Source organism: Procambarus clarkii, chromosome 67 (assembly GCF_040958095.1).
Source record: "Procambarus clarkii isolate CNS0578487 chromosome 67, FALCON_Pclarkii_2.0, whole genome shotgun sequence".
NCBI classification, from domain to species: Eukaryota; Metazoa; Arthropoda; class Malacostraca; order Decapoda; family Cambaridae; genus Procambarus; species Procambarus clarkii.
The window spans coordinates 13,892,446-13,907,832 of record NC_091216.1 but is presented as its reverse complement, the minus strand read 5'-3'; the positions used below and the strand labels follow the sequence as shown (position 1 = coordinate 13,907,832).

The 15,387-nt window shown below is 39.6% G+C and overlaps 1 protein-coding gene across 1 annotated transcript in view; it reads left to right on the top strand.

The window, feature by feature from the left end:
• The window catches only part of Ssrp (structure specific recognition protein), a 59,525-nt gene that overhangs the window by 23,042 nt on the left and 21,096 nt on the right, over positions 1-15,387 (top strand). Inside the window, exons 4-8 of the mRNA XM_045757284.2 lie at positions 2,895-3,070; positions 4,635-4,770; positions 9,110-9,213; positions 9,491-9,619; positions 12,175-12,349. Coding sequence (XP_045613240.1) covers positions 2,895-3,070; positions 4,635-4,770; positions 9,110-9,213; positions 9,491-9,619; positions 12,175-12,349 — 720 coding nt within the window. The remainder of the gene's footprint in view (positions 1-2,894; positions 3,071-4,634; positions 4,771-9,109; positions 9,214-9,490; positions 9,620-12,174; positions 12,350-15,387) is intronic.

Sequence of the window (15,387 nt, the reverse complement as noted above, 5' to 3'; positions counted from 1 at the left end):
CAAACCAATCCTGTTTTCTGGCCCTGCCTCTGGTTTGGTATGAATGTTTGTGTGCCTTCCTCGTATATTTTTACAAATTTGGCATACATTTCATTTACTTCCCTGCCTAGCAACAATTCTGTCCAATTACACTCATTAAAAAAATTTCGAAGTTCCCCATAGTGACCTCTCCTTAAATCGAGTTTATCAACTGTTTCAATGTCCCCATTTTCTTCTAGATGATATCTTAAAGCATAATCAATGTCTAACAGGACGTGATCATTCTTTCGTGTGTGTGTATTTTTTATTTATTTATTTTTTATTTTTTATGACGTGAATTTATTTATTTATGTTTTATGACATGAATTTATTTGTGTTATGTTATGTTATGCAAAATTATATTATAATAGATCAAGTAACACCATAGTGAACAATATCAGTGAAAAAATTGCTAAAATACTTCAGACATTGCAAATAATGCAAAATGAATAAATTCGTGGTAACAGCTGCTGATTGAATGGCCTGCGCAAAACCAGTGACATTCACTGCAAGAGTGAGCATGAATCATGACATCATTGTGAGATGTCTCTGCTCATTTACAGCAGTGGTAATATATTTTTCCTGTGATCAGCAACATATTTTAACAATATTAAAATATGTTTTTCTCGTGCACCAGGGAATTGTCGGTTATTAACCCCTTAACTGCGTTGCCTCCAAATGTGACACCCCCACAGTGCGCTGGAAATAAATTCTCTGGAAAAAATTATTTTTTCTTTTTAAAGTGTCAAAAACCCCTCCCTCAGTATGGGTATGAAAAAAAAAGTCGAAATTGTACTTACTTTGGCTGCTATGGGGTCCGGAAGTTGGGGCGTGACGTCATCATTCCCCGTGCACCCGTGCCGTAAGTTCTCGGGGGCGGTGGGGCGCGTGAGTTGCCACGAATATATTTTCGTTCATTTTTTGCGTACCTTTCCAAATACATTTTCGTTGTTTTTATGTGCCAATCCAATGTATAATGAACACGTACACTATAATATCGCAGTACAACATCCGTACTATCCGTAGACACTGTGTTACGTGCATGAAACTTGTGTACACATATGCAGCACATATTTACTATGTATCATGCAAATTTGTGTATATATGAACTTGGATGAAAAAACGATTCTTCGCGGCAGGGGATCGCATTCCAGGGACCTGCCCGAAACGCTACGCGTACTAGTGGTTGTACAAGAATGTAAACTCTTGTATATATATCTCAAAATAGCAGCTGCCCCGTGTGGGCCAATAGCAGCTGCCTCGTATGGGCCAACAGCAGCTGCCTCGTATGGGCCAACAGCAGCTGCCTCGTATGGGCCAACAGCAGCTGCCTCGTATGGGCCAACAGCAGCTGCCTCGTATGGGCCAACAGCAGCTGCCTCGTATGGGCCAACAGCAGCTGCCTCGTATGGGCCAACAGCAGCTGCCTCGTATGGGCCAATAGGAGCATTTGGCCATGAACACATTCAGAACACCTCGAGTGAGAACAGCCACACCCAGCCAGTCTCCCTCACTCCAACATCTTACTTGCCAACATTGCTCCTCCCACCATATTGTTATAGTTCTTATTACACATGTTCTATATATCTATCTACATGTTTTATTTACCAGAACTATGCAAGTAAGCCGGTATTGTGTCCAAACAGTACAGTGGCCACCATACACTGCATGAAAAATAACACAGCAGACGACGCTACGATTACGTCACCTCCCTCACCAAAATAGCTCCTCTCAACATTCTCGTTGCTGTTCTTACACTATATACACACACTATATATACCCATGTACATATGTGTTGCCCATAGCGAACCACTAAGCTAGTATGGTGAGCAAAACAAGAGTGGCAGCCACACACACACAATGAGGCTACCTCAATTCTCGCCCTCCCTCCCTCATCAAAATTCCTCCTTCCACAATACTACGCACAACGCTAATTATAACCACAATCCTGGTCACTAATTCCTGTAAATGAATAATTGACCACACGTTTATTTTGAAAAGGAACCTAAGAAATCATTTGAAGATTCCTAGACGAACGAAATAATGCTGTGGTGCTGTGGCTAGCGCTGTGAACATCGTGAACAGCATTGAATCACTGATATTTGAACATTGTACCCAGTCATTATCACACTCAGGCTCTAATATAACACTATCATAGCTAAATAATACAAGTTATATATATATTTTGACATTATTAGGCGATGCTGTGGTCACATGCTGAACAGCAGTGCTGTGCGCTCATGCTGCGAGCACCAGCCTTGGTTGCTCACACACTACTGAGGCTCCCACACCCGGGAATGTGGACCACGATTTTTTTTAAAGATGGCGTCTGTTTACAAGAGCCCTGAGGAAGCTGATGTGAACCCCATGTAGCCGCGGGAGTTTTGAATGGAACGTGAAAAATACAAATACCCGGAGGCGCGTTGCGCAAACCAGGCGTGAACCTGCAGGCGCGTTGCGCAGTTTAAGGGTTAACAGTTACACAGCCCAGGGGTTAAGCTTGGAGCTAACCATGTGTTTATCTTGGAAAGTCACCAAAGACTTAATCTGAAGGAGACATTTCATTACAATCAATGCTGGATTTTTCTGTAGGTTTCTTAATAGAATACAACGCTGTCTATTTTGGCACCTCGGGAAATGCATCTCTGCATATATATTGCATATGTATTGTATCTCATTACAGTAATTGGTTTTTATTTTGATATTATATTCCTTTTTCATTATATAATATAGTACTCATTTTTTTCCTATGATCTTTAAAGTTAAATCACTTCAGATAATTACTTGCATTGTTGACTGTCAAATATATTTATGTATTTAGGCTTCAGTAATGCCTTCTCATGCTTATAGTCTAAGAGAGAGATGTCTTTCTCCAGCATGATGATGCAGCCATAAACTTGATGGAGATGCGTTTTCACATCCCAACATCGGAATTAGCTGGTGATGATCCAGTTGAGAACTTCCAGCAGCGGGTTATGGCCAAGGCTTCGGTTATCACAGCAACTGGGGATGCTCTTGCTATCTTCCGCGAAGTCCAGTGCCTCACACCACGGTATGGGAAAAGTAGATTTCTTGCCTACTGTATTATTTTAGTGAAATATTCCCAGCCTGCTGTATTATTTTATTAAGCTATTCCCAGCCTGCTGTATTATTTTAATAAGGTATTTCCAATAGAAGTGATTATGGTTGTTACAGTATTCTGCATTTATTTTTATGTGCAATATCTAGAAGATAACTTTGTGTATTAACTTGAAATGTTCAGTTATGTTTACCGATAAAAGGATGTTCCCTGCCATAATTATGTCTTGCGGCCCCGTGGTAGTATTTAGAACCATCTAACTCAACATCAGAGGTGGGGAACCTTGATCGACATCTCAAAAATGTATAAGCATAGCTACACCAACATTTTTACACGTGCCCTGATATCAAGCAATGCTCCAGTAAATGTCGGTTTCAATTATTACCCTGTTTAAGTTTGACAAGTCCTTTTTTTTTTTTAAACATACACGCAGCAAAAATTTCAGGTAATTGATTTTTGATTGGGAATATTCATCTTTTATCCATTCCGAATATTTAGTATGTAAATTTGTATTATTGTCAACCCAATAGTTTTACTTCTGCAAATTTATTGCTCAGTATCTGCATTATTATTCAACTGTGTTTATCCAATTTATTTTTGTAAATGTTGTCTGTTATGTAACATAATACACTTTAGTTAACAATGAAAGAAAATGCTTAAACCATTTTTTACTGGTGTAAAAACTTTGTAAACTTTGCTGTGTAATAATAAGAATGTCACTTACGAAAATGCTAATAGTTGTGTAAAATAATTCTCTCAAAGTGTGGCGTAGCCAGACCCTTTGGATAAGATTTGGGCTCCAATTACAAATGTAAATACAGTAAGAAGAGAAATGTGATGAATAGCAAAAATATATATGTTGCCATGGTGTGTTGGTGAGCCACATGTAGGATGGAGGGAGTCCTACCTGAAGGAAAGGCATGCCTTTTAGTATTAGATAAACAGTACAGTATAAGAAACTTCACCATTTAGTAATTTCCAAAAGTCCTTTATAAATGCATTGCATAATTCTGGAGAAAAGTGAAAGGCTTTGCCACATTGGGCAGAGTACTCTAGGGAAAAGTAATTACTGTACTTACAACATTTTAGGACAACCTAAGGAATTAAGCAATTGCTGTTTCTCTAAATTAAAAAAAAAATAGGGGCTGCAAGTTATATTTTGTATACCGGCTTCATTCTTGTATTATCCCATTCCCACTCTTATGGGGTTGGGAAACATTAGCCGAGATGAAAAATAAGAATAACATAGTTGAATGCTTATAGATAAATATGCAAATTTAATTTGTCCTTTCCATTTAGTATTATTCATAGCTCATACTGTGAAGCCTCATGGATAAATGGGCACCACCACACGCAGGCAGTGAGCCGTAGCAGTAAAACCGATAGGTTAATTCTCTCCTCATAAACTTTCACCTCAGACATCACATTGACATTTTCATTCCTTACACGACATGCATTCTCCTAACACCACAAATGCTTCTCAGATGTACACACATTATAATTTATTATTATTTTAAATTGTATGAAATTCTTGCAGAGGTCGGTATGACATCAAAGTGTATCCAAGCTTCATCCAGCTGCATGGTAAGACATTTGATTTCAAGATCCCAGTAACGACAGTTTTGCGTCTGTTCCTGTTGCCTCATCTAGATCAACGGCAGCACTTCTTTGTTGTGAGTATCAGGTTATCATTGGCATTAATGAATACAAAAATAAAAGGATGATATAATATACGAATATACAATTATTATACCAAAATACTGTACGTGAGAGGCATGTCATTGTAAAATGGTGGGGTAGTAAAGTACTAAGGGAGATTGGTGGTGAACAGTACTGTAGTGTCACTCCTGTATTTACGTTACTACAGTTTATCTCCAGTAATCTTTAACAACCACTTTGATTTACATTCCATCCATTTGATTTGTGTCCATATTTTCTAAATTTAAGTATGCAGATTTTTAGTAAGAGAATTTGTCTAAAAAATGCATGGCAATTAAAAAGCCATAATTATGATGTAACTGCATAAATGCAAGCATTGTATTGGGGCTACAAATATCAGTGTAGCATGATGTGTTGTTTTGATGGCCGGTGCACCCCTTCGTGTAAATTTGCTTTGATTTCCATTGTTTGAAGCCAGCAAGTTGTTCAAGGAAGAAAGAAAGATGTTTTTTCTGGCGAATGTCAAGAGGGGCGTGCACACTCCTCGACAACCCTCACATGATTATACCAATAGCTATTTTGGGAAACTAGGCTTTGGGTAATGTTTAATTTCACTTTTTTTTTAGAAAGGTATCCGGAATGAAAATAGAGGGAAAAGTTGTGATACTGTACTTCTGAATAGTTGAGTTCTTAGCTCATGTGGAAGTACAGGTATTAGTGGGCTTGTTTTGGCATTATGACATGTTCTCTATCGTATGTTACCCAGGTAGGCAAGAATTTAGTTATCCGCTCTTATTTTTCTGAGCATAGTACCTGGTAAATGGTGATACTGTACACCAAAATTCCTGGCAGTCTTGGAGCCAGTCACTGGTAGCAGTCACTTGGTTGTACCAAGTGACATGAACATTGAATTTTCTTGCACATACATTAGTGCATTTACTATTGAAACATCGTTACAGGCATCTTGAGCTCATGTCTTGAATTAAATATTAAACTATTTTTTTATGTGCTTTTCAAGAAGAATTAGTGTGTCCTTACTTCAATGAATTATATGGGTGGGAAGGCCGATTCATTCTACCTGTCAGCCCCAGGCTGTCTTGCTCCTCCACGTGAAAAGAACAGAAGTCCTACATCCACTATTAACAAACAAATGTTTAATGAAACAAATATCACAGAAAATCTATTTATGTATTTATCTTTTTGAACATAGCACATGATAAACCATCATTAGTGAATAATTCCATATCAAAATCATAACTGTGACTATTATTGGAGGCCACAAATATGACGTAATGGCCGGGATTTCCATTAGCCAACTGTATCAATCTTGGTATAAATATTCATAAAACTCCATTTATTATGAATTTTTCATTTTTATTATGGCGATAAATAATCACTTAAAAACTATTTGATATACAAATGTTACATATATGAGCATTATTAAATCCAATCAAGTGAAATCACTGAATTTTCAGCAAACTGATGAGAGGATGTAGGGGAGGAGGTTGGCGGGCTATCGGGGAGAGGGGGTTGTGGCCGGCTGCATGTAGTCAGGTGTGGAGAAAGGGGGGAGGGTTGTAGTGGATCGGCAGTAGGGAAAGGGGGTGGGGTGGCGGCTCTCAAAGCTCTCCAAATGTACTCACTAGAAAGGAGATAAGAGAGATATCAAATAATATACACCTGGAAAATACTGGAGGGCCAGGTACCAAATCTACACAGTAAAATAACAACATATTGAAGTGAACAGCATGGAAGAAAATGCAGAATAGAACCCGTGGCAGGAGTGCAATAGGCACAATCAGAGAACACTGTATAAACATCAGAGCACCACGGTTGTTCAACATCCTCCCAGCGAGTATAAGAAATATTGCCGGAACAGCCGTCGACATCTTCAAGATAAAACTAGATCATTTTCTTCAAGAAGTGCCGGACCAACTGGGCTGTGGTGGATATGTGGGCCTGTGGGCCACTCCAAGCAACAGCCTGTTGGATCAAGCTCTCACAAGTCAGGCCAGGCTTGGAGAGTAGAACTCCCCAGAACCCCATCAAGCAGGCTAGACCAGCCCTTGGGCCAGATCAGGTCTCAGGCCAGGCCAAACCAGTGCTATCTATTAAGTACTATTTGTACTCGTTATTAATGAATACTTAAGTTGGCTGCGTAGAGGCTAGCTGCCTCCCCAACCCCTTCATACATCCCCTCACCACTGACACCACTATTTATTATGAATTTTTCATTTTGACTACAGAATATGATAGAGCCATGTGTTACAAACAACTGAAATGGTAAAATTTTCTCAGCTAATTTTGTGAAAAGCCACGAGTGAGTGAAGTATTGAAGCAGCGGTGGCACCAGCCACGTGGTGCATCAGCTGATCACGGAGGCAGTGCAGCCTCTGGAGTAGGGAGCCGGTTGGCCGAGCGGCCAGCACACTGGACTTGTGATCCTGTGGTCCTGGGTTCGATCTCAGGCACCAGCGAGAAACAATGGGCAGAGTTTCTTTCACCCTATGCCCCTGTTACCTAGCAGTAAAACAGTAAAATAGGTACCTGGGTGTTAGTCAGCTGTCATGGGCTGCTTCCTGGGGGGGGGGGGGGGGAGGCCTGGTCGAGGACCGGGCCGTGGGGACACTAAAAAAGCCCCGAAATCATCTCAAGATAACCTCAAGAAGATAGCCTTGTGCTGAACGCATCTCTACTCACCACTGAGACTTTCCCTAACACTCCCTACTAATGCAACCTGCCTCTCCTGACAACTTCACCATTGACACCACCTGCCTTCCCTGAAACCACCATCACTACCTGCCTACCCTGCTTGATACCTGCTTGATGGGGTTCTGGGAGTTCTTCTACTCCCCAAACTCGGCCCGAGGCCAGGCTTGACTTGCAAGAGCTTGGTCCACCAGGCTGTTGCTTGGAGCAATCCGCAGGCCCACATATCCACCACAGTCCGGTTGCTCCAGCACTTCTTGAAGAAAACTATCTAGTTTTCTCTTGAAGTTGTCGACGGTTGTTCCCACAATATTTCTTATACTTGCTGGGAGGATGTTGAACAACCGCGAACCTTTGATGTTTATACAGTGTTCTCTAATTGTGCCTATGGCACCCCTGCTCCTCACTGGTTCTATTCTGCATTTTTGTCCATATCGTTCACTCCAGTACATTGTTATTTTACTGTGTAGATTTGGGACCTGACCCTCCAGTATTTTCCATATGTACTGTATATTATTTGGTATCACTCATCTCCTTTCTAGTGAGCACATTTGGAGAGCTTTGAGACGATCCCAATAATTTTACACAACTGACACGACATGCCTCCTGACGACTTCCACCACTGACACCACCTGACAACAACTTCCACCATTGACACCACTAATCTCTTCTGACAACTTCCACCACTGACACCACCTGACAACAACTTCCACCATTGACACCACTAATCTCTTCTGACAACTTCCACCACTGACACCACCTGACAACAACTTCCACCATTGACACCACTAATCTCTTCTGACAACTTCCACCACTGACACCACCGTTTTTTCTGACAACAACTTCCACCTTTGACACCAGTGCTCTCTTACAACTTCCCCCACTGACACCACCAGTCTTTCCTGACAACAACTTCCACCACTGACACCACTGGTCTTTTCTGACAACCACTGACACCACCCATCTTTTCTGACAACAACTTCCACCACCGGTCTTTTCTGACAACAACTTCCACCACTGACACCACCGATCTTTTCTGACAACAACTTCCACCACTGACACCACCGGTCTTTTCCCCACTGACACCAGTCTTTCCTGACAACAACTTCCAACACTTAACTCAACCTGCCACCAACGAGAATAACTTCTACCACTTGCCCCCTGACTCTAACCCTCACCAATGAGACACCACCTGCTTCCCCTGACACCATTTTATCATCCTTCAACCATTTCCCCCTAGAAATAAGTACAACTGTTTACACTTTGCTGAATCATAGTTGATGACAGCCACCTCCGATGCTCGATCTCGGTGACCGCTTGAGCGAACAATCCTCTCTTAATCGAACATTTGTATGTTCCACTGAACATTTAGTACTGAATTAAATTTGTTTGGATCATCCGGGAATTCGTTAGAGCAGGGTACGTTAGTGAGGATGCACTGTATCTGCATTGCTTTTGTTAATTATTAAGTACAGTATCAGTTTCTCCAAACCCAAATACAGTACTAATTCAGTACAGTAGCATTTTTTGTTTACATTCTGTTTTTGGTGAATCAAGCAGCCACTTTAATTACATTTTTAATGTGTTATAATTGTGTTTAGGCTGTGTTTTGTGTTTTCAATGAGCTATTTCTTTTTGTGGTAGGTTTCCCTGGATCCACCCATCAAGCAAGGCCAAACTCGATACCCGTATTTAATTTTGCTGTTCTCTGGAGATGAAACGGACACTCTTGAACTTCCTCTTACAGAGTAAGTCAAATAAACAGTGGATTTTATAATAATAGGAGCTCAGTTTTATACAAACACCGTGTACAATACTCTATATGAAATTGCCTTAGTCTTGATGCATATGGCTGCATCTGTTTATATCATTAGGATTTGTAAACTTTATTACTGTAAATATGTCCTTAAGTTACTCATAAATGCACATCTAAACATATAAGATGGTTAATTATCAGTACTTTATATATAATCTTCATTATTATTATTATTCTTTTTTAACAATCACTATTGTACTGTGTTTCAGAGAAGAACTTCAGGAAAAGTATGAAGGTCGCCTGGAAAAGGAGATAAGTGGACCGCAGTTTGAACTTATAAGTAAAATGTTCAGGGGAATATGTAACCGTAAGATTGTCACACCTGGAAATTTTATGGGGTAAGTGTTCCAAGCTAAAAGTAAAATGTATGCATCTGTATACATGAAATATACATATATTGTTATATGTATGGTACAGTATTCACAATGAAATTACAGTGTGATACATATACTGTATCACATTATTGTGATTTTTGCTGTGTGTATTTGATAGGAGTGTTTGGTGGAGAACCACATTACCTACACCCGCATGTGTGTGTAGGTAACGTGTACAAATTGCATTGGGTAACAGCTTGGTGCCTTTAAAGTCCTTGCGAGTTCAGAAAGACTCCAGGTTGTTACATTTGCATATTACGGTCTATGGGTAAGACATGCATCAAGGGTGACCCAGGACACTGGTTCAATTCCACCACTTGGCTCCAAAGATTTTCTCATATACAGTGTATATATATATTCATCTAAAACTGCTTAAACTGATCTCCGATTATTGGCCACTTCTGCTTTTTAGGAATTTTAATGAAGTTTGATGAGTTCCTGTGTTTCTTAAACGTGGACCACTTTGTCTACCAACTTTCATAATTAGATACTGGTCACTGTGTAACATTAAATCATGGCATTTGGTAGGTCATATACCCCTGGTCACACCCCGTATACATCCTAGCAATACCACAAAACCAAACGGTACACGTATGGTTGCAGAACAGCTGTACGTGAGAATTTACATAACTCTTCTTAAACATACCAGTTGAGAATATAGACAGTACTGACTGGCTACTGCATTTTCTTCCTATTAGTGAATTGTGGATAGGGTTGGCAAGCCTAGAACGAAGTGAATTAAGATGAGTTGCAGAATTATGAACAGGTCAAATGTACAAGCTTTGTTAGCTAGTCCTGGCTCGTGTATGTGCAGTGTCATATGGAAAATAATTGTTCACAGTAATGGAGCAGCTGCTGGCTTGTAGGCCTTTCTTGGTAATAGTTTGGGTGAAAAAGTTGCATAATTGATGCAATTAATTTAGCTGATAACAAAAAATTTAATTTCAACCCTCTCTTCTGTGAATCTGACCTTTGATGTCATTCATGCCATTGTGGTCTCAGCACAGTCTCTTTAAGGGGGCATATCATTCTAAATCGTTATAAATTAAAAGTTGTTCAATTTGCTTATAAATTTTTTTATGAAATGGTTATAGAAAGGGCTGCAACTGGTCCAAGTTTCACCATCACACCCTAAACAGAAAAGGAGAAAAAAAATACACAACGTATTATGCAACGAATGTTCAACATTCTCAAATAATCTCAGGGAACACATGTGTCAACTAAAATGTCTACTATGTGCTGTAGAAGCACAAACTCTTGTAATAATTGTAATATGTATGTGCAATATATTTATATTTAAATTTTTTTTTTTTTTTTCTTTGGCCAATATTTTTTTCTCGTTTGTTATCAAGGGATTTGCATGAAACTTGCACACCTTGCTCAATGGACGCCTATGTGCAAGGGTGTCAATTATGAACGAAATCTGTCGAAGTCAAGCTCAGCTACAGGTGGCCGAACTTGGATCTTTATTTTACTCTGGAAAGTAATTTACACCTTCAAATTACTTCAGAGCTTTCATTTATTAATCAATTTACATGCAAATTACACCTTATATGTAGCGTTTGTCCTTCTACAGACTCTAGTAGACATTTTAGTCCAAAGTCTATTTGTTGATTTTATAAAAATTTATAAATATCATATATTGCATATTTTTTTAGAAGGGTAACTTTGAAAAATTATATTATTGCACTAAACACTTTTTTGATAAAACTGATCACTAGAATCCTTTATTATGTGCTTAATTTAATATCTGAGTGTTATAGAAATGATTTTAGTTGACACATGTGTTCCCTGAAACTATTTGAAAATTCGTTGCATAATTCGTTGTTTATTTTTTTTCTCCTTTTCTGTTTAGGGTGTGATGATGAAACTTGGACCAGCTGCAGCCCTTTCTATAACCATTTCATAAAAAATTTATAAGCAAATTGAACCACTTTTAATTTTACATTGATATGCCCCCTTAATAATTACTTGACTTACCTGTAATGCAGGTAATATTTAACAATGTGGCTAAAACAAATATTCCAACCCACACACATGAAATAAAAGGGAAATGACAACATTTCGGTCTGTCCTGTGGACAACTTACAAGGGTCCAAGATGGGCCGAAATGTTGTCGCTTTCTTTTCATGTATGTGGGTTAGGTTATTTAGCCAGTAACACTATCAATGCACTAACATGAAACATTCGTTGATTGATAAATTTGCAAATTAGGATTATTTTCCATTTAGAGTGTTTTCAGATTTAAAAAATAGAAAAATCCTTAACAAGTATTTGTTAGTCCTTGTAGAGAATTTGTTATACAGTATAAATATGAAGTCTAGATATATGAAGAGACTGGGTTTAACTATATGGTAGTTAAGGTTACTCGGCACAGATACTTGATACTCTGTTCTTTAAATGGTTAAGGATATAATTCATTGTATTACTTCATTGTTTGGAATAGATGTTGAATGTTTTTGTATTGTACATTGAAGTGCTGGTCTTTTTGCTGACAAAGTCCTCTTGTTTTCCTCTAGACATTCAGGCACCCCTGCTATCAGTTGTTCTTACAAGGCAGCTGCTGGCTATTTATATCCACTAGAACGAGGCCTCATCTATGTACACAAACCACCTGTTCACATTAGATTTGATGAAATCTCCTCTGTGAACTTTGCAAGATCTGGTTCTACTACAAGATCCTTTGATTTTGAGGTAAGAAATATTGTATATTTAATATATTATTAAAGTATATTTATTTTTATTATTAGACTAGAATCCATTGACCACAATCTCTCCTTAACCCTTAACATGCTAGGGGTATAATATCCTTTGTTCCCCACAGGCGCATGTAATTTTGAAAAAAAAAAAAAAATTTCTTCCTAACCTGTTAATTTGTGTTCACTGATCATGGGAAAAATAATAAAAAAATCTTAAGTGGCATATATTGCCCGCTATAGGGCGGGGAAGTCTGGCAAAAATCAGGCGCTGACTCAGCTTGCGTCCCAGGCGGTCTGTTGATCGCCAGCTGTCAGGCGGGAGTTGCCACAAAGAGATAATTACCTGATTATTTCAATGTGTCTGATTGATTTTTCATAGTTTTTTTGCTGTAATATTATTCAATAGTGTGTAGTTTGATATATTTATATAATAAAATGAGGGAATCATCGCTGTACTCAAAAATATGGTGTGCATATTGTTGATTCAATTATGTTCATCAATCAGTGAAGAAATACTTTGTCGGTTATTACACTATATACACAGGTTATATATAAGTATCTGCATGTTTTGTTCACCATAACGAACCACTAAGTAGCTATTATGAGTCAAAAAGTAACGAGGAGTGACCGCCATGTACCAGCCAGCCACTCACGCCCTCTCTCAAGTCATCTGACTCGCCCACATTCTCCTCCCACAATACTGTTTTTGCTTTTATTCACTATATACAGACGCTATATATAAGTATCTACATTCGTGTTCACCATAACGAGCCACTAAGATGGTATGCTGAGTGGCAGTGGTAGTGACAGGCAGTGGCAGCCCGCTACTGGCTGCCACTCCCTCCCTCCCTCACCTCACCTGACTTGCCACAATTCTCCACCCACCATACTGTTTTTGCTTTTATATACAGACGTTATATATAAGTATTTACATGTTTTGTTCACTATAACTGTACATCTAAGCTTGTATGGTGAGTAAAGGCACAGTCGTAGGACTTCACACAGTCAGCTGATGGCTGCCGCCCTCAAGGCCAGACGCACTAATATTTCTCCTCCAACAATACTGTTTGTGGTGTTATTACGCTATATACACACTTTATATATAAATATCTACCTGTTTTATTCACCATACTTGTACAAGTAAACTGGTATGGTGCCCAAAGACCATCGTGGTAACCAGTAAACAACACCGTCGTCTGCACAGTGGCGTCGTGCAGACGACGCCACCGCCCTCACCAAAATGGCGGCTCCCAACCTTCTCTTGCTGTTTATACCTTCTATACACACGTTATATATAAGTATCTACATTTGTGTTCACCATAGCGAACCACTAAGCTGGTATGGTGAGTGCAGTCAATAGAAGGTGGCCACACACAGTCAGAAGACATCGCCACCACCCTCCCTCCCACAGCATTACTCCTCCCTCCATGGCGCACAGCGCTAAATATCACCCCAATCCTGCTATTATCAGAACCCTGGTCAGTTTTATCACAGTCAGGGATCTTCTGTAATAATATCATCGCTACATAATAGCATGAACAAGTATATTATGGCATTTTTAGGTGCTGTGGTCACAAGCTGAACAGCAGTGCTGTTAGCTCATGCTGCGTGCGTCAGGCTTGGTTGCTCACTCAATACTGAGGCCCCTAACACCAGGGAGTTTGGCCCACGATTTTTTTTTAAAATGGCGTCTGTTTACAAGAACCCTATGAAGGTGTAGTGAACCCCGTGTATCCGCGGGTCGTTTAAATCTTGCGTAGTACTCCAACACGTCATATGACGTGATGCGCACTTTAAGGGTTAACCACTGTGATGCACTGACTTTGTGACAATATCCCTGTGCGCATAAAATCAGGTGTTCGTAAAAAAAAAAATGGATCTTCGTGAAAGGATAAATTCCCTTCCCTGAACACGTACTGTACATGGAAAAAAAAAATCCACTTGGCTGTGGGGACATGGAGAAGAAAGCGTGTTTGTTGTGTGTCTGTGCGTGAAGCTCCCAGAGGCGGTCACCCAGGCCATTCAAGCACCACGAGTTGTCACAAATATATTTTCAATTATTTGTTATATGTATTTCCAATGTGATTTTATTAGTTTTTTTTTGATCGTATATGATGTATATTTGTGTCCTTTACAATATGTGTACAGCAGAACATTCATAATGTTTCCATGGATCTGTGATACATGTGTCAGTAATGTGTCCACAAGTGTTTGTCGTAATATTACGTGTTCAAAATTCACTAAAGTTACAGTATGTACAGTTTCACCCATTATCTACACAGTAACACACTGTATTACACACTCAGTGCTTTGGAAGCGAGTGATAATTAACGAAACGGTTCGTGGTACACAGCACAGTTCCTCGTTGTACCAGGAACAGATAGATTTTTTTTTTCCCCTGTTGGCATTGGCCTCTTGGGGTTGGGTAGGGGAGCTTCATGCTCTCCTCCAGTGCAGGGGCTTCTGCTCTTTTGGTCCTGATGTAGGTTTGTTCGTTTTCAGCTGTCTCCTTTTCTGGCGAAGAATGAGACTGCTGCTTTCCGAGGGGTTCTTGGGTTGTTGATGCTTGGTTGGTTAAGCCGGGGGTGCATCATGTGTTGTCTGGTCACAGCGCTCCTCCGTTACCTGTGTGCCGGGGACACTCTTTGGGTTGACCCGGTTTCCCTCCTTCCCTTTTCCCGGGCTCGGGTCTTTCAGGTCGTCTGCAGGGTTAACCCTTACACTGCTCAGGGGTCCTTGGGACATTTACACACCTGTGCGCAAGAAAAAAAAAATTCAAAATTTTTTTTTCGTCTTCTAAACATGTTAATTTGTATCCCCTGAGCACGGAAAAAAAAAAAATCGTAGGTGACATATTTTGGGCGCAATTGACCGAGGAAGTCTGGCAAAAAATGGGCGTTGACAGTGGTCGTCAGACCCGGTCAGCGTCACCCGCGCTGACAGATGGGAGTTGCCACAAAGATATTACCTAATTGTTTCAATGTTTCCGATTGATTTTTTCTTAGTTTTTTTGCAGTAATATTATTCAATAGT